The 24,649-nt window shown below is 43.7% G+C and overlaps 1 protein-coding gene across 30 annotated transcripts in view; it reads left to right on the top strand.

Moving 5' to 3' along the window:
- The window catches only part of mbnl1 (muscleblind-like splicing regulator 1), a 42,181-nt gene that overhangs the window by 11,280 nt on the left and 6,252 nt on the right, over nucleotides 1-24,649 (top strand). For 9 of the 30 annotated variants that reach the window (XM_076744408.1, XM_076744405.1, XM_076744403.1 and 6 more), the window contains exons 2-6: nucleotides 1,769-2,792; nucleotides 19,171-19,341; nucleotides 19,570-19,791; nucleotides 21,283-21,522; nucleotides 23,822-23,975. In XM_076744408.1, the coding sequence (XP_076600523.1) occupies nucleotides 2,619-2,792; nucleotides 19,171-19,341; nucleotides 19,570-19,791; nucleotides 21,283-21,522; nucleotides 23,822-23,975 (961 nt within the window). In that variant the 5' untranslated portion in view covers nucleotides 1,769-2,618. Of the gene's footprint in view, nucleotides 1-1,768; nucleotides 2,793-19,170; nucleotides 19,387-19,569; nucleotides 19,792-21,282; nucleotides 21,523-22,572; nucleotides 22,627-23,821; nucleotides 23,976-24,649 lie in introns of those variants that run through there. The other 21 variants (XM_076744407.1, XM_076744397.1, XM_076744394.1 and 18 more) reach the window with 7 other exon arrangements.

Below are 24,649 nucleotides of genomic sequence, written 5' to 3'. Positions count from 1 at the left end.
CTATTCCACCTCATTAGTTCATGTCCAGCTGTGGCTCGAGTTCAGTGCGATGAGTTGAGAGATGATCCTTTCTCACCTGAACTCAACTTAATACAAAGTATATCAGACTGAGCTGTAGCAATAAATACACGTAACATCAACATTATATGATATTAAAAACGCAGGCATACAGGGTTACACAGAAATAGTAGACTTTGTAATGTAATTATTATTATTATTCCCTCAAACTGAGAAATATTACTGCTCCTCATTAAAAAAAAGGCAGAATTTAATAAATGTAAGAGCAGTGAGGCAACACATCTTTTCTGTTTGTATTTTATTCTCAACATGTTTTTACTCTCCCCTCTAAAGGCCATGATATGGCAGATTATCCGCGTTCGTGTGTGTGCCTGTGTGTTGTGGGGGTAGGGCAGTGGTGTTATGACTATGCTTGCACTCCAAAGGTCATTCATAGCAGTAATGCTACTTTTACTATCGTAGGGGTCATCCAAGGTGAAACTAAGCAGGTTCTTCCTTCACTCTCGTTGTAACGTATATGCATGTTGCTGGGTCATCATGACCTGAGCTGTGCTGCTGCAGGGCTCTGATACAGTGTGTTGCAGTGTTGCAGTGCTGTAACATTAGCAGCAGTTCGTAGCATTGCTGAAGGTGCACATGCTGTTCTGGGAAAAGCGATTTCTCTACACAGGGTGTGGTGAGTTAGCCTGCCTGTGCGATAAGAGCAGAACGGGCCCCTGGGAGTCCAGTCATTCAAATTCCCCGAGCAAACCCCGTACAATGGATTCACCCAAAATAGGAACCACTGGCAACATCACAAAACTCTGAGATAAAAAAAAACAAAAAAAACAAAAAAAAAAACCACACTTTGCATGTGATAAAGGGGAATTTGGGTTGTGAACAAAATAATAAACATGTTGTTATCCCAAGTTCAAATCTGTGTGACGTCACCGCAGCATTGCTGGGTGGACTTTTTATTCAGAAACGCTCTACCTCATCGGAAATATTGTTATTAAATCTTTCGCGTTTGTTTGAAAGGAATTTATCGTCTGTTTGCAAGAAATCAGGTAGTCACAGAAACAGTGAGCAGAGTGATTAGTTCAGCCTGTCTCTCTCTTTTCGCTCCTCTCGAGCAGCAGGCAGGTCAGCCTCCTCTTTGCTCCTCCCCCCTGCTCTCACCTGGCGCTCAGCCCAGAATGTTGCTGCAACTCTACTGGCTCTCATTGGTCCTCGCTCTCACACCGCTTCGCAAGAAGGGAAATGACTAACCTCTTCTCCCTCATGCCCTGCCTCGACTTCCCCTCTGCTTTCACTCTCTTCCTTTCTTTCACCTCTAAACTCATTTGCAATGGCCTGCTTTGCCGTGCTGGACCGTAAGTGATACAGGATTTGATCAGATTTTCCTGCGCCGACCAGAGGAGGTGGAAAGTTGTGAATGGCTGCTTTGTGCATTTGTGTGTGTGTGTGTGTGTGTGTGTGTGTGTGTGTGTGTGTGTGTGTGTGGCGTGATGAGCGTGTGTGTGTGCACCATGTGTGTTTAGAGCGCGGGGCGGGTGAAAGTTTTATTTGTTTTAGCTGACACCCCTGCATTTCTAACATTTTTACATATTCTTCATTCCCACAGCTGCATAGCTTAGCAGAATACCGCAGGTCAGAGCCTCCTATGAAAGAGAAATGAAAGAGAAAATAAACCAAAAAGTTTTTTTTGGATGTGCATCAAAACTAATCTTTCTCTCTGTCTCTGTCTCTCGCTCTCTCTCTCTCTCCCCAGAGGAAGTGCCTTCCCTGATGTCTGCTGCAGCTTTGACCTGCTTCTACCGCTGAAGCTCCACCCTCCCCCCCCGCTGCCTCGCTCGCTTGCAGCCACAGTAACACGAGCACAAGGACAGTGACCACACCCTCCTCGTGGCCCACGCTCCGACCTGCTCGTCCATCCACCACCGTCACCATCCACTCCTTGCAGCCGGCCTCCAGCCTCAGCTCTCCTCTCCAGACGGCCCCCGCTGCCAACTGCTTTCCACCAGCTGACCAGCCTTACCACAGCAGCCCAGCACACCACCAGGCCCACGCAGCATCTCACCCACCTTGCCTTCAACCTTCGCCTTCGACCCTCTAAGCCTCCACTTGGTCCTCAGTGTCCTTAACCTTCCTGTAGTGGGCTACACCAGACTATCACCTTTGTTGCCTGCTTCACTGCACCTAACCAGAGGGCTCTCGGTTTGACCTGTTCATCTGTTTGCCTCTTTGGCTTCTGAATGTTGCAGATGAGACCATTTGGCAAGCGACAGTGAGAGAGGAAAGTCAAGCCAAGAGTGGCAGCTTAATTGTTAGGCGAAATCGTCTCCTGGATATAAAATCTGTGGTCGATTGATCAGGATATTTATCCAGTAACATTGACAGCGAAGCATCGTCCTACAACATTTCACTTTGGAGAAGGAGCCCTCTCAATCAATAGGAAGTTTATTTTGAATGTTTCATTTCAGCGTTTCATACACGCATCGCAGACTTTAACAACAGACAAACAAAGAAAAGACCTTTAAGTTGTGGATTAAAACACTAGAGGTACTTTACTCACTCTTGAACAGATCTCAGCTCGGAATACCTTTTGCCAGCGTGTTGCCATGGCAATGAACATGGCACACATCCGCGACACCAAGTGGCTGACACTTGAGGTATGTAGGGAGTTCCAGAGGGGCACATGCTCACGCTCAGACCAGGAGTGCAAGTTCGCCCACCCGGCCAAGAGCTGTCAGGTGGACAACGGACGGGTCATCGCGTGCTTCGACTCACTCAAGGTAAGAAAGGAGAGTCGGTGAACAGGAAGTCTGGAGGTCAGATCACAGGCAGACAGATAAGCCGCAGATAAGAGACTGAGCACATTCTGCCTGACAGGCCGTTTGAGGATATATTATGGAGTTGCAAAGTGGGAATAGCAGTTGTCTACAGTTTATATCATGCTACAGCATACCATCTGGCAATGACATGTGCTCTCTCCTTGGTCCCACCTATTTCTGGTCAGGTGACTGCAACATGTGATCAAAAGCAGAGAGGAGTAGGGTGGATGTGGTGGACGTTGCATCTTTTTAGAATCAGGAAGCAGAAGTCACACATTTGTAACACTGCACTGTGGAATTTTCTCGGGCAGGCGGAGTTTTGGCTGGTGTTTCGTGCCCTTACTTTTAACAGGAGTCAGTCGCATCTCTGACTGAGTGCGTTGTGCATAAAACATTGTTGCGTGAATTTGCTACGTCAGCACAGTCGCTCTGGAAGTGATAAACACTGCTGTGTGCCAACCTTTGAATGGGAGAACATGGATGAATAGGCTGTCACATGTAGAGACTCATATGGATGCCCTGAGCGCAACACGTTTCAACAGCTAGAGAGGAACGAGGCAATAGCGTCATCATGTAGATCTCACTCAGTCAAACCACTTCCTGTGCAGAGGCCTAGGGGCAGTTACAGGGGGTTTGTGTGTGTGTGTGTGTGTGTGTGTGTGTGTGTGTTTGTGTGTGTCTATATGCGTGTGTATGTGTTTCAGAGCAAAGTTTGGGCCAGATTTGGGGCACCGTATGCAGTAATTTTCCATTTTTAGGCAGCAGCAGGAAAGCAGAAAAGCAGAAAAGCAAAGACCTCTTTTTCTTTCTCTCTTTCACAATCTGTCTTTTTATCGTAGCACAACATCTCTAGAGATGGGCGGAAACCCAAAGTTTCCAGCATTAACACACACCCGCACACGTTTGGCTGCGAGTGTTTTTTTACTTCTGTTTGTACTCTGCTCCTGCAGACATTGGCCACTCGTGGTCATTGGCAGCATGTGAGCAGGGCAGGGTTAGGATGAGGGCAGCGTGTGAGTCGACTCACAGAATTGTGTTTATAGCCAGATGTGGACAGAGGAACTTTGTCAAGCCCAGGCTGAACTCTTCCCAAGCTTCCTCACAATGCGCTAATGCCTGTTGCATGTGTGTGCGTGCGATTGTCAAAAGTACAAGCTAAATTAAATCATTTTTGTTAATCACATCTTGAGTCCTGTTTTCATGGTTTTGGCCGTCATTCCTAGTGGTGGAGATTGGCACCATCATTCTCCATAATCCCCTGAGACCTTCCAGTTGAATTGAAAGATCTGGGAACATGGCAATTTTGCTAAAAAGATTTTTCAATGCAATAAGTGATAATGGACAACATGTCTAATGTGCTCATATTTGGTTTTACCTCCTCATAAATAAGTAAATAGTCTTTAAACTTTATTGCCCGAAGACTCATTTGTTTTCCTGTCAGACTTCATTGAAGTTCCCATATCTCAGAAATTTATTGGGTGAGTAAAACGTTATAACAACCAACAGAAATGACGGCCAAAAACGACAAAAATAAGACCCAAGCTGTAGGAACTGGAATCCAAGCAGAAATGTAACCTCATCAGAAACATGAAACATAGATGTCCTCCTGATTATCTGGACGCCATGGACCCCTCAGTTTAATACAGTGACCACATATAGACAGTGACTGATGAGTGTTGATATTCAGATCCTTAAGTGAAAGTACTAATACTATACTATAATACCAGTAACTCTTTCATTGAATGGCATGCTAGTAATGTACTCTAGAAAAATCCAAATCTGTTCGTAATAGGAATAGTTCAACTATAATTTCTGTGAAAATACTCCTTTACAAGTAAAGGTCCTGCAGTCAAAATCTTACTCGAGTAAAAATATGTAAGTAGCATCATCACATTATACTCACAGTACCACGGTGGCTGCTAAAACCTCAAAAGGCCATCCCTAGAGCCAGTGTTTGCTTTGTCCATTTTGGGTGACTGTGGAAACATGGTGGTGCGACATCGTGGACTCTTTGCACTCATTCTGAGTTAATAAAAACCTGATTCCTGTTTTCAGGTGATTATACACTAAAATAATGTAATTAGGAATATCATGTTCCATTTCTGCCATCAGATCCTCCTAATATCCCACACACTGGACCTGTAACATATCAAAAATAAGAGTACTCATACTGTAGATGTTCTGTAAGATCATGTTTGTAGCGTTGCTGTCCTGTGAGAACCACGCATCTTTAAAAAGTCAACTTTTCATGAGCTCAGAAAAACAGCCCTGTTTTCGGCTTTGTGGCAATGCATTTAGCAGCTAATCCAAGGGGGGTTTAAAATCGTTTATTTAGCTCACTAAGTAGAATTTTCACAACCCATAGAGGAACACTTAATCCTTCAGCCTATTAAAGCTGTCAGACAAATGTAGTGGAGTAAAAAATAGTACTTGCCTCTGACATGTAGAAGAATAGAAGTATAAAGTTGCATAAAATTGAAATACGCAAGTTAAATACAAGTACTTTGAGTTTGCACGTAAGTACAGTACTTGAGTAACTGTAATTAGTTGTATTCCACCACTGCTGATGAAACGGTGGGGCTTCTATCTGCAGGTGGAAGGATCTAGATATGTGACCACATGTTTAAATTGTCATTTGCGCTTAGATAAAGGTCAGCTGCTGGAAATGAGTAGCCGCCAGATATATGGACGCTTTTTAAGGGAACCAAGGGGCCTATTTTAGTGGTTTGGGCTCTTTTTCCTGTAGGACTTGTTTATTAATGGAGATGGGTGATACTTTTTTTAAGTCTTTGCCCCATTTTTTCCACTGGTAATGAAAAACAGAGCAGGTCTCTAAAAACCCACAGTGGATACAGCAGGAGAAAGCGAGACAGAGAGAGAGAAAGAGAGGAGAGAGGAAATTATTGATTCATTAGTTGCATGTAAGATATGACCTGAAATACATATTTTGTGCAGATACTTTCATCACCTTGCAAAGGGTTTCCTCTACAGACCCACAAACCCACACACTGAAAACTCAAACGGCCTACTTCACTTTCACACAGGTTTAGTGGTTGAAATAGGACAAATTCTCAATTTAGTTGTGTTACATGACGCCGTATCGCTTCCCATTACTGGTCTTGCAGCCCCCCACTCACCCACACACACACACACACACACACACACACACACACACACACACACACTGCACCCTCTTGGACACGTGCGCACACTTTCTGCCCATGAGAGAGGATCGGCCTTCTTCTTGAGAGGTGTATAATTAGAACAGGTCTCACATGATCACCAGTGCATAGCTGAGCAGGTCACACCCAAACCCAGTCATTTTCCCCCAACAGCCACTCTCTCTCTCCCTCTCCCTCTCTGGCCTCCTTTTTACATGGTGCACACACACACACACACACACACACACACACACACACACATATGCACATACAGACATACCCTCACACACAAATAAAAACATGTGTCCTGCACTAAACCGCACTTGTAGAGTCCATGCTGAGGGAATTAGGGCAGGGAATGTATTTGTACCAGAAATAGCAAAAACAGTTAAATTGCCATTTTTCATGGGAAGATATTCATGGCAGCAATCAGATGTTGATGATATACCCCCAAGCAAGACAATCAATCAGAACCAAGTTTTCATCTAGGCCACAGAATTTCAACTGAAGTTGTGGTGTGTGTGTATGTGCGTGTGTGCGTGTGTGCGTGTGTGCGTGCACTAACAGTACACATGCATGCGTGGTTGTTCACTGGCCTTAGACTTGGCTTTAACCTCAGAGTGCAGCTCTTTTTGTTGCCTGTGTATCTGCATGGTGCAGCAAAGACAGCTCAGCTATGTCGAAGCAGGGTAAATATTTGGAGAAGGATAATGGCTGCCAGAACTCATAATTTAAAGTCAGCCTTGTAACTTTGTTATTAATGATTAACTGAGCATACAGGTTAGGTAAGACACACTGATTCTAAAGCTTTATAAACGGTTCATATTCATGGATAAATGCATATTTAGATCTGCTCTATAACTTGATGAGACAGGTGGAAAAGTGTGGGGTAGCAGATGCTGCTTTGAGCTTCACTGTAACTGACAAAAAAAATGCAAGTAAGTGATATGTCAGGAAGTAACCTACCTTTAACCTTCAGTGATTAATGCTTCACTAAAGCATTCCTAATCAGATTGGAGTATAATAGTCAGCTCAGGTTGCAGAAGCAAGTGAGCTAATGCCTTCCTCATTAGCTTACACGAGAACGAGTCTGAAATAATATAGGTTACTATCTGCAGTAAATGAACTGTGACACAGCAGCTCCACCACACCCACGCAGAGGTAAACTGCCAGCTTCTTCTTCACAAGTACCGTACCATCCTCCTTTCATATGTGCAAGCCTATTCAGGTCCACTGCTCCTTCGCGCGTTTTCTCTTCCGCTGTTGCTTTTCATTCTCTTGCCATCTTCAGCTCCCTCTGCTTGATTTCCCGCTCAGCCTAGTTTTTGCCTCATTTACTTCACGGCACACCCGTTCCTGGACAGGATGGGTCACATTACACCTTAGTAAGCCCCCTCCCCAACACACACACACACACACACACACACACACACACACACACACACACACACACACAAGGGGCCAGACTAACATCAGCCTCAACCTTGTGTGAACCTAAGAGCAGCAGCAGGTCCTTGTTTACCCCCCTAACACTGCTGTCCATGTCATAAAAAAGGAGTGGTAAATGTCTACCATGGAGAACAGCTTGAATACACACACACACACTTGCACACACACACACACACACACACACACACACTTGCACACAGCATAGACCTTGTGCTTTGTCTACCTGCCAGCCTGACACACCCACTGTCATCATGTCTGACTTCTGAGAAAAAGAGACCAAGTGTGCACGTATGCATGCGTGTGTGCATGTATGCATGTGTGTGTGTGTGTGTGTGTGTGTGTGTGTGTGTGTGTGTTGTATCTGTATTAGTAATGCTGTTGCAGCGGGTTTCTTTGTGTTACCACTCTGTCCTGAGCCAAGATTACATTCCTGCAGAGCAGAGGGCGGGTAAATACCTCTTATTTATCTCTCTGTCTCTATCGCTGTCGGTGTCTCTATCTGTCTTTCCTCTAATTTCACTGACCATATTCTGACACCATGTTTATATTCAGTGGTTCAATGGAACAGTCAGGTTAAACACACGAACACCGAGAGGTGGTTGGCCAGACAGACACGTGGGGTAAATATTAGCTGCGTTGCTAGTCGACAGTGTTTTTTATGATTTCAAACAAATTATCCAGCCAGTCTCTGTGCAGTAAAATCAACACATCATGCCCTCTGTCTGTGTGTGTGTGTGTGTGTGTGTGTGTGTGTGTGTGTGTGTGTAGACATATGGTTATGAGTTCAGAGGGCTAATTTGTATTTCACACTGCTGTCACACACTGCACAGCAGATTAAAAGACACACTGCACATGGCCACGTGCAGGCAACAGTTGCCAAGTCTGTGGCCAGTGATGAACTAATAAAAACCAGAGCAAAAGCAGCACAATTACATTTAATTGTTTCATTTAGCTAAGCGTAGTTTTATTGTAATCCTAGTTTAAAGCTTGTTTTTGAAATTCTTATGCTGTCACAATATGCCTTTTGCTTATACAGTCTCTAATGTAGTTTTTTTTTTTTTTTCCTGAATGCTGCAACACATTAAACATGAGTGCGAATAAACCTGAGAAGGAATGATCCAACATGTTAAACTCTCTACAGAATTTGACATAAGCAGATCAGACTTCCTCCCTGGTTGCTGTCTAAATAGATCTGTGTCACATTCAGACACAAACCAAACACACTGTTTATCTGCCCAACAGCCGCAGATGGGCGCGCGATCCTCACATTGCTTGCTTCACTGGCTTCTCGCCAAAACTTACAAGCTCAAAGGAAATCTTGAGAAGAAAAGGAAACGGGACACCTGTGCACAGTGTTAGAGTGTCAGAGCCTGACCAGGACAAATGTGCTTTCAGGTTGAAGGTTTTATCACACCTGTGATCAGAAAGGTTTGTTTTCAGTAGTGTGCTAATCTCCAGTCAGCGGACTGCAGTGATGCCATAATTCAGACAGAGACTGTCTCCTGGATCCGTATGGGTTTCGCTCCTCTGTAGTCGACGCATGGTATTTCAATCCTAATTGGATTTTTAATGGGATATCTGTGGGTGCATCCATAATGAAAATTTCTCTCCTTTGAATTAACAAGGCCAGGATTCAGTCACCCATAGGATACAGCTTTTACTAGAGGAGAGCTGTTAATATCACAGGGCCGTCTGTTTGGCCGTGCTCAGCCGTCTCTGTAGCTGATTAAAAAAGAGCAGGTTTCACTAGATAAGGGCAGAGTCATGTGACGCCAGCTTTTATTTTAGTAAGTGGGATCTTTTACGCCTCTGTCGCCTGGTGTTGATGGTGTTTATTCTTATGTCTTTCTCACTTTCACGCTAGAGAGATTTGTGGATGAACCAGTCTAATCCAGGCCTACACACACACACACACACACACACACACACACACACACACACGCACACAGACTTTCATTGGTCCACTCATTCCATAGTGTGTGCATTCTTGTCGGATCAGTGCGGCTGTGCGTCTTCTCTGTGAGCTTATGTGACGGAGAAGCAGCGACAACAGCCTGTCTTTTCTTCTCAGTGTCAGCCGTCCCTGTCCCTCCATCACACTGGGCCTCTTTATAACACCACTGATACAATGATTACTTCTCTGGCCTCTCATTCTCTTTCCTTCTCTCTCTTTAACATACAGACATACCATAAAACCTTACGTAGCCTGAGGGCTTGTTTGCTTCGCCAGTTAACTAATATTGACAGGTTCAAGATAAGATTGCAGTGTTACATAATCTAAATCTCATGTCATCACGTGTATTTTGGACAGGTACTGGTGATGTCACTTGGTTTGCGATAGCGGATTTATGTCCAGGAGTTTATTGGATACAGGTGTTCATACAGGTGCTCATTGGTTGATTGATTGATTTCCCTGCAACTATTAAAGTTGGTGAACTACGTAAGGGCAAGCATTTACATGCATTCACTTTCTAATGCTTGTGACAGGAATTTCAAGATAGAAATTATGGTTGGCTCCATGCTGTAGACGTAAGCATGAAATTATGTCTGTCGTAAGCACCTTAAATCCATATACAGCCAGACGTTGTCCAAATGCATCAGGCTGAATTCAGTAAAAATGTGTGTAAAATGATGCACTGCAATGAATGCATGCCAACGAATCATCATTTATCATTTTACATTCATACGTAGGATCTATATTTACGTATATTTCCATTTGGTGAAATGGCTATATACCATAAAAAACATGGAGTCTTGTGTTTACAGACAGAATATATAAATAATATCAGACGGTGTCCACCATTTAAGATTTCAGTCCTTTATTTGGTGACACCTGTGGTTACACGTTAACACTGAGTGCGGTTCAATACTACAGCAAACACTCTTTGAGCAGCTTCTTTGTAAGCCATGAAAAAGTAAACGGTGTATCAGTTCACAGCACAGCCAAACAAACCCACGTTGTTTTCAAAAAGCAGAAAAATGCTGAAACAGACCATTGGCTTGTTTGTATTTCATGTAAATCTAAGGGATTGTAACTTTAAAACTACCTAAGGGGAAGTAAAAGGGAAACACTGGATGATCCAAAATAGTTTTAATCTCAGTTTACCTTCAGTCTTCTCACTGATCTGGCTTTTCCAAATTGCTTTACCTCTATCCGTCTGCAGCTCTGGTTTTCTGTTTCCCTCTCTCTTCTCAGCCTTTTCATACTCTTTACTTTCAAAGAGTCACATACCCAGCTCTGCCATTATCTTCCCATTAGACAGGTGAGCGAGGAGCTTGAGGGCACAGTTCCTCACTTAGACTCAGCTCTCTCAACACCTTTTCACGCTGCCCCTCCCTCTCGCCAGCTGTTAGGCCCATCAGTCAAGTTTACCCTGCCCCTTATCTCTATGTTGAAGCCAAAACGTGAGATACACAGCAAGATGCCCACTGGTGGTGGTTTCGAAAGGCACAAGAATGTGAGGCAACAAGAAAAACATTGATGGTACTCCATCTGTTGTTCTCTTGCTCAATGGCTTTATCTGGATCTTGCTTTTTAAAGTTAAGTCTTTCTCAGAATCTCAGTATCTGGGCCAGTCAAATCCATGGCACTGATCTTAATTACTTTCTCCTTTTCTCTTATTCGGTGTCCCTGATTTATCTCAAGGCTCTTTGTGGAACAGTGATACACTGTTTCATAAATCTCCCTGAACCCTAACCTTAAAGTTGCAAAACTTACAGATTTTCTAAATTTTGTGATGTGAAACAAGTGGACAGTAAACACATCACCAACATCCTCACAAAGGCTGTCTCCGTTTTGGCTCGTCAGGATCCATCATGTGTCTTTGTTTTTTGACCTGAAACAGTGGCACCACCTGAGGCCCAATTAGTGTTAGCCCTGATTAGCTTCGTGTGACACGCACAGACTGCTGGAGCCTCTGTTGACACTGCAGTGTACTGCACCGCACACTCTCCATTGTCTGTTATTCATATTAGCAGCAGGTACATAATGTATTGCTTTACATACCACGAGGACTAGTAGCATTCACATTAGCGTTACTTCCACATTCCACATTACAATTTATCTCTATAGGATAAATGTAATAAGTATTTTTGCACTGTGTCTGTACGTTGTATTTTATTTGTCATACAGTTTTTTGTTTTTTTTTTAAATGTTACTGCATTTACTCTAATTCCAGTTAAAAAGACTTCTTGACTGGATTTTGTGCTGAGTTGCTTCTTCCATGTCTGCAAAGGTGTAGATTGGTTACTGTAGCTGCTCTCAGTACAGTTATATGGGATTCAAACTATTAATTTATTGAAAACTGCAAATATAGCCCTTATACAGTCGGATTAAAAAGAATACAATAGAATCTTCATAATGCTTTTCCTGCCTTATTATAGGACATCAACACCTGTACAGAATTTGTGAAACAAATTGAATCATCACTTTTAAAAAGAGACATAACTTGCAGACTTAATTTGAGGCAAAATCACTTCTTAAACCGCTATAAGACAGAAAGAAAGAGGGTGAAAGCATCCTGCTTGTGCTAGTGCCAAGTCTGAAGGAGATAATCGCATGCAGAAACAGGATTAGGCCAGTTGACAGTGGGATTAGAGCTGTGGAAAGGATTACAGTCTGTGAGATCAGATTAGCATAATACATGGCAGATTAAATCTGTTAGTGTAAACCAAATTAGTCATCTGCATCGGTAGTTATTACTTTGCCATTGATGGAAGAGACTTTTTCTGTGTTTTTCTGCAATCCAGGTGTCACAAAACGAAGAGCCCTGTGCAGATAATGTCGGCAGTGGTGAGGGTTAGGAAGGAAGAACAGACAGCTTGGATCAAAGCAGGGTATATAAAAGAGAAAAGGAGTAGTGACATATCGCTAAACTTTTTTTTTTTTTCAGCTTTTGAAGTTTCTGTATCGCAAAGCCGCCACTCTGAAGAGGTAAAAACAAAGATGTACCCTGCATGAAAGAGATGGAAAGGCAGAGAGATGCAGAAGGCATGCAGTGTGTTTTACTGCTGTCATGGACTGTGGTGGTAGTCTAATCCTCACCTTAAAGCATACACCTGTGATGATTTTAATAAACACATCATAAGTAGATATCCATCTGTACGGTGAGGAATCACAAAACTACATCATCTATTGATGTCAACGCTTTTTAGTGAGAAATATCTATTCTAAGAAGAACCATTAATATCACGTCACTAGATTACTCATCTTTCAAGTTTTGAAATGGCTCATGGAGATAAACTGCAGGCGTTGATCCTCCACTGTGAGGCGTACAGACAGTGAGAGGAGAGCACACCTCAGTCATTTCAGAAACAACAGCATCGTTATCGACGCCTCGCTGCTGCCCGGACCTTGTGATTTTTGCGCAATGACTCCTCTTTCTCTCTCCCACTTGGAAGCGGAGCTCGGAGATGATTAAATGAGCGTTCCCGGGCCGCCTCACATACTCACACTGCAAGTACTGGATAGCTTTCATAAAGAGCTGCTGCTCAAATCGATACGTGCGTGATTGCTCCGTTATTACCGATAATGAAACGTAAAGAACTAACCGTGTTAGCCCTCACAGGAGAAGAAGCAGCACTGCACCGAACAAAAACCGTAGAGGAAAACTGACGTACATAAAGTCACATGAAAGCATGTTTGTGTGAAAAGAGATAGAAAGAGATAGTAAGAGAGAGGAGGGAGGGCATGTCAGGGAAAAACAGAGAGGTCTAAGTTTGGATCCAGGGCTCCTGTGTACGTGACATCTGACCTGAGGCATTTCTGAGAACCAACACCCTCTCAAGTGTGAATAACTCACTGATGTGTGTGTGTGCCTGTCTGTCTGTCTGTTTGTGTCTATATAAATAGTTAGGTTTGTACGGCTGCTACTGTGTCTAATGCATATGTGTGTTTATGTTTGAAGATCAGCTGAGACGACTGTCATCTCTTGATATTTCTTGAAATCATATCTTAAAGCTCTGAAAATCCGTCCAGATTTGCCATCCACGCAAACCTTATTTATCTGGCTCACCTTATCGCGCTCTGTGTGGTCCATGTTGTAGCTCCGCTCCAGCCTATAATCCCTTTCTCTTTGTCGTTGTTTGGTGAGGGTGGTAATGCGTCACAGGGGACATATTGTAACTATTATCATAGATTAACACACACTCCCTCCTCCATATCTCCATAAGCTCCGCCGGTCACATCAGCTCCCTGACCGCTAAGCTGTGCAGCATGGGTTACCGTGTACACTGAGTCCCAGCAGGGAGATATAGACGTAATCACAAGGGAGCAAGTGTGTGTTCACAACCTAATCGCTAGACAAAATGTTGGGACTGTACATTTCTGCAAACCATGGATGTGTTGAAACTTTACTCTTTACATTTCAGTTTTACGTTGGGACAATGCTGTCAAAGGTCTGGTTAGGTTTTGTCTTCAAATACCCCGTTTTGTGACCACAAACGCTGCTGGAAAATGTCCCGACCTCTTCCCAGTTGTCTCAGCTGGCTGTCACGCCACCTGTGATCTGAACTACATTTTGATACGTATTGTAGAAACCTGGATGTGATACATATGAAATGTACAAATTTAACATATTCGTGCTTTGCAGAAATGCACAACGCCAACGTTTTATTGTGGCGCCTGGCTGGTGTTCATGGTATGATACAGAAATGCAAACCACAGCGAGAAACAACCCCACGTAGATCTCTAATGCCTTCTTCTCTACCCTCTACCCTTCTTCTCTACCCTCTTCAAAACTTTTACTGCTAATTTAATGCTGAATTAAGTGGCTAAAAACAAAAAGAAAATCAATTGTACTTTACTGTAAAAGCGGACTATTGATTGTGAATTACTGATTGCTTTTTTGGTAACATAAAACCACAACACCACGTCTGAATATTCTCCATTTTGGTCTGCTACATTGCCAGTAATTTGCATGCTACCTCACTGAATGTCAGCAAATTCCAGTTTACATGCCATGTAAGACGATCTGCACACAGTCAGCATGTTGGCTGAGTTGATGTGTTTTAGATTTTGTGCCGTATTTGAGTGCACAGTAGACAAAGAGACCAACCGCTGGGCCCGGCCCTTTGAGTCTCCGCTGCTGTCCGGCAAAACAAAGCTTCATTCACAGTGTGAGTGAGGAGAAAGGGCTTTCATCTCTGTGTATGTTTAGACAGAAGTCACTGGAACGCAGGGCAGAGAACAGTGTAGCGTCACACCAGAACCCAACGCAACTGAGTCTCACACCATAACATCACACCATCTCATCAAAGATAAGAAGGAACATAGATTTGGGTAAATTGTAACAGCAATTTTTACTGCAAGAGATGCTGAACATGCAGGATGCATATATATCATATAGGCGATGCCTCAAACTTGTGGTATAAAACAGACACACAGTAGCTGTTTTTATTCCTGAGGATGTCAGTAAAGGCTTTTGCTAGTTTGAGATTGATGGTTGGTTGCAATGATTCTCAAAAGGGTCATAAAAAGAAAGAGACATTTAACGAGATAGGGAAGCAAAACAACATATTTCTGCCATACAAACTTGTTTTACTTTTCACTCTTGTGTTTTTACTGAATTGCTAGGCAGTTTTACCTCTCCAGGCCTCTGTAAATAAGTCAAATAAACAATCTGAGATGAGGTATCATTCTTTGGTTGAACTGGTCACAACTTGTTGACTCATATTATAGCTTAAGGCAAGGCAGGTTTATTTGCATGGCACCTTTCAACAACAAAGCAATTTGAAGTGTTTTGCATAAGACAGCAAACATTAAGGCAAGATGTCAGAGAAACACATGGTATTATAAAAAGACATGTTTAAATAGGGCTTTTCTGGTAGGTTGTTCCAGATGTGGTGCATAAAAGCTGAACGCTGCCTCTCCAGGTTTTGTTTTGACCCTGTGGACAGTAAGCAGGCCTGTCCCAGATGACCTGAGAGGTCTGGATGGTTCACAACGTAGCAGGAGATCACAGATGTATTTTGGCCCTGAAGCATTCAGTGCTTAATAACCCGATAGCACTGAGGGGTTGCGAGGTCAAAAGTTTTGGATATATTTTACTCTAACTCTTAAGCAGAGGCCAGATTTTCTTCACCTTCTCACTCTTTCACTCTTCCTTTCTCACACACACATGCGCATTAACACGTCTTGCTGCATGCTTCATCACTTCTCCTCAAAAGGATGAGACGCAGCCCCACCCAGCATTCTTTACACATCGGTTCATTGTTTGTTTAAATCCCACACAGTCACAAAAACAGGGCGTGTGTCTACGGGTGAGAGAAGGGGAATTAGAAGAGAGAGCGATCAGGGTGGGACGTGTTATCACAGCCTATCATCAATCAGACTGCACGGTAGCCAATGAGATTATTGTTCCCTGTTTGGCCTGGATTGTGGCAAGACTGATCTCACCAGGAGAAACACGGACTCCCACAATTAATACAAAACACTGTCCGGACTGAACTGTCGAGAAGGCAGGGGGAGTTCATGTTGTGCTGCAGAGTTGGCTTTATCACAACATAATACATTAATGCATTTGAAAAGAACCTGGGCTTGGAATTTAGCTTTTAGTGGTTATTATATTAAATGATTTATTAATAATAGTATTCTTTTATTATTCTAACAATATCAGTCATTATATTAAGTCATCATCCATAGTTCTGTTCTTCCAGAAAACGTGAAGTGGTTGTTTTCCTAATTTCTGGTACAGAGGGGTGACAAATCAGTTTATTCACATTCTCATCAGGCATTTTCTCACTGTGCCATGAAAAATGTGATTCGAAGCTTTCTGTGGATCTCCATAGCACATCCAGTTTTTTATTTTGGAATAATTACCTTTGAATTGTGTTGGTGTGATGAGATAATCTAATTCCCCGTTCCGGTTTTGAATCCCTGAATGCCATCAAAAGAGCCGGTCAGCGATAAGAAACGTGAGAGATGATATCTTTCTATCAGCTTTTTCACAATTGATGTATTAGCAGCAAAGACACACACACACACATACATACACACACAAAAGGGCAGGACACAGGACAGAGGGGGGCAGTAATTGGATGCCCTCTACTCTTGGAATAGCTGTGGCCTCAGGGTCGGTTGTATTTGTCGTATTTCCTTTGCTGAGTTGTCGTGTCTGCCAGCGATGGAGAAGATTCCAGGAATCACTGAGTTGTTAGAGCAGGAGTGTCTGGCTGCTCTGTTGCTGTGGACACCGTCTCTAGCTGCTCCTCAAGGCTGCTAATGTCACAGTAACAGCCACAAACATGATGTGAGAGAGATGAAGTCTTCCACCTCCTCCTCCTCCTCCTCTCTGTCTCCATTTCTCTCCCTCCTCCCCGCCTGTGATGACCCACACTAATCACTTCTTCTGCAAGTTCTAAAATTTCCCTGACGCAGCCGTAGAGCCACTTCGACTCTCTCTCTCTCTTCCACCCATGCAGCCTGACGCTTCCTCTCTCGGGACCTGATCTTTTATTCAAAATGGCTGCCGGTGTTGGTTGATGGCTTTTTTTTTTTCCTTTGCATGATTCGGCAGAATGGCAAACATAGTCAGCTCAGGTCAAAGCCACGTTCTCAAACATTACCTTCCCACCTTAACACCCACGTTCGTACAGTAAGCACTGCTGCAGTTGTGAATCCAGGGGTCGACAGGCAGGGTCATATAGGGCGAATGCAACATGAGCCTTTGAAACCCCCACTGCACACACACACACACACACACACACACACACACACACACACACACTCAAACTCACATAACACAAACACACACTATCTCTCCACACGCTCTCACCCTGCCCTTGCTGCATGCCATTGTCACTCTCTGGATGAGTGCTGTTAGAACCTGCTTTCAGCTCCTCTCATCTCACACACACACACACACACACACTCGTCCACTTCCCTACACACACACACACACACGCCTCTCAGTGTTGTCAGTGTCAGAATTCTTCTGAATGCCAGCTCAGCTTATGTACACTCTTCACCTCAGCCTGGAAAGTGAATGTAGGCTTCTGTTGAATTTTTCTGCAATCAATGAAAACCCCCGAAATTTCCCTTTTGAATAGATTGAAAGTCATATAAACACTTATTTTATTCCATACTCTACAAGTACTGTGACATGTTCGTGGTATCTTTGAATTACTGAAGGTGGATCACATGCACTGTGAGTGGTTTTTATATCCAGGTGTGCCATTTTCATGCTTTGTGTGCACTTTATGCACAATTTCACCTACAGTAGCCCGACATCTTTGAAAGTGTAAAAATTCAACACTAGGGTTGAAAAGTAAGACATACAGAGACCTGATATCTTACAGCAGTTAGCCTGTCATCCAAGATGTTTTTAGGACACAAATCACTGACAAACTCTTCATCCATGTGCTCCCGTCTGAAAGATATCAGGGCCTCAGAACTGATGAACCATGGCTGCAAACCTGCTCCGTGCAGTCTGTATTCCCCTGCCTTGTGCAACACAATCTGAAATCATTTTAAAAGGAGATCCAATGAGAACTTGAGATAGCAACTTCAGACAAGTGGATAAAACAAAATATCTTAAAGAGGCCCCCTTGCCATTTAAAAGGAGACCCCCCTCCCCCCCCCCCTTTCCCTCGCACCTGTCTGCTGCTCCAGTGTCGGTGAAAGTGAAGGAGATGGGAAAGGAGAATGAAGTCATGACGGGGTATAGAGATGAATCCCATGGGGACAGCTCTGTCAGCGAGGGAAAGCGCGAGCTGCCACAGTCAGCTCAGCTGTGCCACAGGGCTGAAAGTAAATACAAGTCTTTCCTAAACCGTGGACATGTTTGTCATACGTGCGTCGGCGTATCTGCCACCTGTTATACGAACATGACCCCGATGTGCGTGCGTTACTGTTTATGCATTCTTGCTTGCATGAGAATGCGCGTGTGTGTCAGACTCCTTCCTCCTCTTCTCCAGGCTGAATGTATAATTGGATACTCAGAGCAGGCAGCAAAAAGGGATCCCTGTCTTAGATAATGATCCAAAGGCTTTGAAGTGTGACCTCCGGATGACTGCTGACACAATATATACGGATCATATGAGTGGAAAGTATTTATAGCGTTAGTTGGACATGTAGCTAAGCTGGACCTCATGATCTCCTGGGGCTAGCACACACAAACAGACACACACACACACACACACACACACACACACACACACGTCAACATGTCCCTGCTGGGACTGACAGAAATAAGTTGTTAACAATTAGTGTTAGACTCAGCCCAGACCTAATGTGAGTGTCAGTGACATTGAGCTAGCCATAAACATGATTTCATTGGGTGTATAATCTCTCGCTTCAAGAACACATGTCCATTCACTGCAGCAGTCAAACCATTTTCGATGTTGTAGTGTTGCATGTAACAAAAACAAATCTGCTTGTATTCTGCTGCATTCTCATGGGACCCTTTGATTTGCTAATGCTCAGTATATTATAGTGTTTAATTAGTCTGCAGAAGTTGGACTGATGGAGTACAATAAAATCACAGCCTGGTTCATAACAAGAGTCTGCAGCCATGCTTTCGGCTCTGTGATGCTGCACTTAAGCACAACGTTGAGCTAAATGCTAACATCAGAATAACATGCTCACAATGACAGTTAATACATCCTATCAAATAACATGCTGACCAAAGTCTGGACCAAAGCGTTGTACAGAGACCATATTTCCAATGTGAATGCGGCCTAACCTACAGTATATGTTTTGTGCTGACTCTGTTGTTCCATTTTGTCTCCAGGGCCGTTGCTCCAGGGAGAACTGCAAGTACCTGCACCCTCCTCCTCACCTAAAGACCCAGCTTGAGATCAATGGCAGGAACAACCTGATCCAGCAGAAGAACATGGCCATGCTGGCCCAGCAGATGCAGCTCGCCAACGCCATGATGCCTGGCACGCAGCTACCACCTATGGTGAGAGGACACACACGTATGAACACACCACAGCTACTGCCCACGGTGAGACCACATACATGTAAAAGCTCACACATATACAGCTCCTTCACTGTCTGCGTGGCTCTTTCAGTCTTTTGACTTGTCTCTCCGTCAGTCCTTCTCTTTTCCCAAACACAAAGCTCACAGTCTGTGTATATTTTATCCACAGTCATTTCATCCCTCTGCTTTTACTTTGCTCTCGTCCAGCCCATGTTCTCGTTGACGCCAGGCCTGGCCACCAACGCCAATGCGGCAGCAGCTGCAGCCGCGGCCTTTAATCCCTACCTGAGCCCTGTGTCACCAGGCCTGATGCCCCCAGAGATCCTGCCCAGCACCCCTGTCCTCATGGCCTCCAGCCCCAACGTCAGCCAAGTCCCCAACGCTGCCGCTGCTGCAGCCCAGAAACTGCTGAGAACAGATAGACTTGAGGTAACACACAGACCGATGAACAAAACCTGGTTTTCTCAATGTTTTGTTATTATTTTGTTGTGTAGAAGCAAGCGACTCCTCCCAAAGAGTTCCAGAAAAACTCTAATAAACTGTAACTCATGATGTGCCTCTTTCTTAGTGGGGGCGGAGCTGCCAATGATGATAATTACCCCGCAAACAAGACAAGTATTGTTAACAAGCCGGTTAGCAGGCATACAGATAACGGCACTCTTCATCTTTCTTGCATAAACTGTTTCTGAAACTGAATTGGAATATTAATTGCAGGTACTGTTACTCAAAATAGAAGCTAATTAAAAGAAAAATTTGAATGAAACCATCACAGGTTCATAAACTGTAAATTTCATCAGCTTATGATGTCGACTGCATTCCAAGAGTTACCTTGTAATTAAGAGTTGTTTACTTTTTTCATGAGCCCACTCTCACTTAATCTGCCTCGTCTAATTCCAGCACACTTTGTGCTTTCGTACTGTATGCTTCACAAATCGCATTAGACAAGCACCAGAGATGAGCCCGAACTTGCTGGATATTTATTTGAGTGCAAAGAGCAGTAGCAAGTTCAGTAACGCCGGTGACGGTATTGCAACAGCAAAGGAACACGTTGTTGCTAGTCAAGAAAAGCTCAGTGTAATTCGTTTCAGCAGAATTGCATTCTGGTCTATGGAGGCTACTGTAAGCAGAAACATTATATCTTCCTCCTCTCCGAAAGACGCCGGTGCTGTTGATTCTGAGAGGCCTCCCCCAAATCAGACTTTGATGTTGCTATACTGGGAATATCTGAAATATCTCAATATCACTTTTTCTCATAGCATCTTTTAAGGTTTGGCCACAAAAAAATCACAAAACCACACAGCAGTCCCAGAAATGCATGGCACTTCCTCAAACAGCCGTCTTGTGGTATTTTTGTGTCGTAGAATGAGTTTCCTCTTTTAAATCCTGTCAGAAAAATCAAAAAGCGAAGTGTAAACGCCACTGTTGCCTTTACTGTCTTCATGGATACATACATTTATCTAAGCTCAACCCCAGATTGCTGTGTATAGATATATAATACTCATGCATTCATGATACCTCTAATGTAAGAGAAGATGCTGCCCTCTGGTGTTTGATGTGCAGACATTTGAAAATGTCTGAGACTCTCAAGCTCTGTTTATTGTTAAAGTTAAGTGCAAAAACTTCAGCATAACAAGCTCAGAGCAATATTCAGGACTCCATGCCTGACAGCATAGGAAACTAGAAAATGTTTTACACAGCAAGACGAATTTGACCTTGCAAAGCATTTTACTCTGTTTATTGGCCTGCAGGTCTCATGAATTTTTAAGTTTAGTGGATGTTTGTAACTGTACACCTCCTGTAACAACAAAGTGAAAGCTTGATGAGTCACACACAACGTATTCTTCATAAAGACTACACAAAGCAGGAAATGCTCTACATGGATCCTCTTCTTATTATTTCTTCTCCCTGTGTTCTTTCCAGGTGTGTCGGGAATATCAGCGGGGCAACTGCTCTCGGGGGGAGAACGACTGCCGCTTCGCCCACCCCGCCGACAGCACCATGATCGACACCAACGACAACACCGTCACCGTGTGCATGGACTACATCAAGGGCCGGTGCTCCCGAGAAAAGTGCAAGTACTTCCACCCGCCGGCCCATCTGCAGGCCAAGATCAAGGCTGCCCAGCACCAGGTGAACCAGGCCACCGCTGCCGCAGCCATGGTGAGCAGTCTGTACAAGCCTGGTCACACTCATTCGCACCCACACGACAGGCTCAGGAGCAATTTTGAGGAAGCTATAAATTCAATCACCCAGTAGGAAATACAGTATGCTCTGTGGCTCATACTCACATTCATGTTTGAAAGTGTCTCACTTCCTGTTTGGTGTTATGTATTATTAGGCATTATGTATATGAAAAGTCTGCAAGTTGGTTTGGGTCGAATCTGCTTTGAGCAGGATGATATGAAGAAGGATCAGACAGTGGTACTTTATCAGTGGTACATTATTCTGTGCATTTAGCTTTTTTCTTCCTATTCTCAAAAAAAAATTGTGTTGTTCCTTGTTCATCTCATCCCAGACCACAAGCAGAGTCAGTTCCTCTCTCTGTCTCTGTCTCTCTCTCTCTCTCTCTCTCTGTCTGATGGCTTATTTGTGACAAAATTGTTTCTGTGCTTCCTATCTATTACTTCTCTTCCTCTTGACATTGTTAAAAGAAAGAATTCGTTGTGCTTCCAGTCCCGTCTCACAGTAACAGCACCTGTGCTTAATAGTACAGCCACACTTGTCTGTTGATCACACTGTTTTCTACATGCTCTTATTGACGTAGCCAGGGCTATGGGGTGAATCATTGCAATGTGACGCTGACTATGATGTGCACAGTGAAACAGAAACCTGTGAAATGTGCTTCCATGTCATTTTCTGTCCAATACGATTACCGAGACCCACTTTAAAATAATGATTGAATAATATCCTCATCGCTATATTCATCCATCGTTGTGTGACAATAACTAATGTAGACCAGTAGTTATCATTGATTACGATGATCATTTGTCGAGCAGTAGAGCTAGTGTCCACACTGTGCATGCCTTAGTCCTGTTATCCCCTTGTATATTGCATTCCAATGATTTGTTTTTTTATTTGTTTTTGTTTTTTCTCACCTATACCCAAACTGCACTGCTGCCCCCATGATGCACCTCTGCTTGCTGGTTTATGTTAATGCGCTTGAACCCCATTGGCCCATTGCCATCATGTGCTCGCTGCCTGCTAATTAAGACTCAGTCGGCTGTCAAATCACTGAAGCGACCCCTCGACGCAACCTTTGACCTGGTACTATGACCTTTCACCTTTTAGCTTGGCATGTGGCTTTGTTGTAGAGCAGTGTTTTAACCAAAGATACCTAGCTGTTTTTGTTGTCGTTGTCTCAGTGCAATGTCTGTTTTTTCCTCCTGTTGATCTGTCATTATTGCCTGTGATAAAATGATTGTGGCTTCCTGGGTTTAGGCTGCATCCAACATCCAACAACTCGCATCATGTAGAACTCACTTCAAACACGAATTCAAATGTGGAATTTGTGAGAAGGAGCCACAATCAATTCATCACCTGTAGCCTATTTAACAAAAGTCAGCGAGGGCTAGGGAAGTAGAGCTTCTATAATGGTGGCATGGCTTCAGTCTTACGTCCAAGTCAGTGGTCAGTGTTGTGGAGCAGCTCAATCAAATGTGTGCATGTCTGTGTTACTAGTGCATGTCAGATGGATAAGGGTGGGGCTAAGAGGAACAGTCTTTAAAACCATACAGGAGTGATCCCACCATAACAGATGATTACAGTTCAAATGATAGTTCACTCCATCATCAAATCTTGTCACGGATATTCAGACCTCAGGGGTGGCCTCACGCCAAGACAAAACACCACATTCAAATACAGACATTGGAAAAACACTTCGTATCTGACTTGTGTCCCTTGGCCTGAGACCATTCTTGACCCTCGTCTGAGAGTGAACCATCACTTAAACATTGCTTACACACAGTTTATCATGGAGCTAGCAGTGCAGCCTCCCTTTCTCTGTGCTTCCTACCTGTTCCACCTCTTGTTAGCAGCCTTATTGTTTTAATAGTTAATGCTTGCTTATGTTGCATTTAGTCAGTCCTAGAGCTACACAGTTAATAATCCAAGTAAGCTTCCTGATAAAACAATGACTATATGAATGCTTGTCAGCCAGTAGCTCCAATAGGCACCATGCTCCTGCTTGTGTAGTACTTGTGTCAGACTGCTGCTTGCTTGCTACTGATGATATGATGATATTGTTGTTGTTGTACACACAAGGATGTTGTGATGCTGTTTATACGATGTCCTCTAACGTATGTACCTTTTTTTTGTTTTCTTTCCCGTTTTTTGCCTCTTTCCAACACACCCTCTGTCTCTTTTCCACGCACCTCTCTCTCTTTCTATCTCTGCTTTTTTTTTTTTTTTTTTTTTTTTGTTACCTTCTTTCTCACTGACCTCCCTCCGCCTGGCTGGGCAGGGCATCGCCCCTAGTGTCATGGCTCCCCTGCCCAAGCGGGCAGCCCTGGAGAAGGCCAACGGGGCCTCTGCCATGTTTAACACCGGCATGCTCCAGTACCAACAGGCCCTGGCCAGCATGCAGTTTCAGCAGCAGGCTGCTTTCCTCCCATCAGGTATGGTTCCCAAAGAAACCACCACTCGTGCTCTGACCACCCAGAGGATGCCTGGATCAGTCTAACCTGGCTCCTGCTTGGCCGGGGTTGGGCAAAGTGGTAGATTTGCAATGCAGAGCAGTTTGGTTGTGGACTATTTCACAACTTTTGTTACCTATAGGGAGCTTACACAGATATTTAACCCTGAAAGCTTTCATTGATTCGTTCTGGGCCAGTGAGGGTTGAACATTTATATCTCAAAGTGCAGCTGAAAAGCTAAGAATGCTTCAACAAATGTGCAATATGCTTTGTATGGCACTGCATGGCCACTAGGTGTTAAGAATGGGTTAGAGTGTCTTTCTGCCTACTAATTCCCTTAATGTAATTCCACATAGCCTCCAGCATGGATGTTTCCAAGAGAGAGAACAGACCTTGTTAACTAGTGTGTCAGATTAAAGTGTCCATGGTGTGATCACTCATATTTTGATGTCATACCATCGCTGGGGCTTTGGCTCGGGCTGGGATGATCGGGGCCGGGTGGGTTGGTTAATGGTGTCTTCGCCTCAGTTTGGCAGCAGGCTGCAGAGTCTGGCTTCTGTACACTATCTACTTCTGTCTTGAGTGTGTATACCATTTAATACTTGATCGTTCCAAGCATAGCCGCACTATCACTCTTGTTGAATTCCTCATTCATG

This window comes from Chaetodon auriga, chromosome 12 (assembly GCF_051107435.1).
Source record: "Chaetodon auriga isolate fChaAug3 chromosome 12, fChaAug3.hap1, whole genome shotgun sequence".
Lineage (NCBI taxonomy): Eukaryota > Metazoa > Chordata > Actinopteri > Chaetodontiformes > Chaetodontidae > Chaetodon > Chaetodon auriga.
The sequence above is the reverse complement of the archived record's forward strand: the minus strand, read 5'-3'. Positions and strand labels throughout refer to the sequence as shown.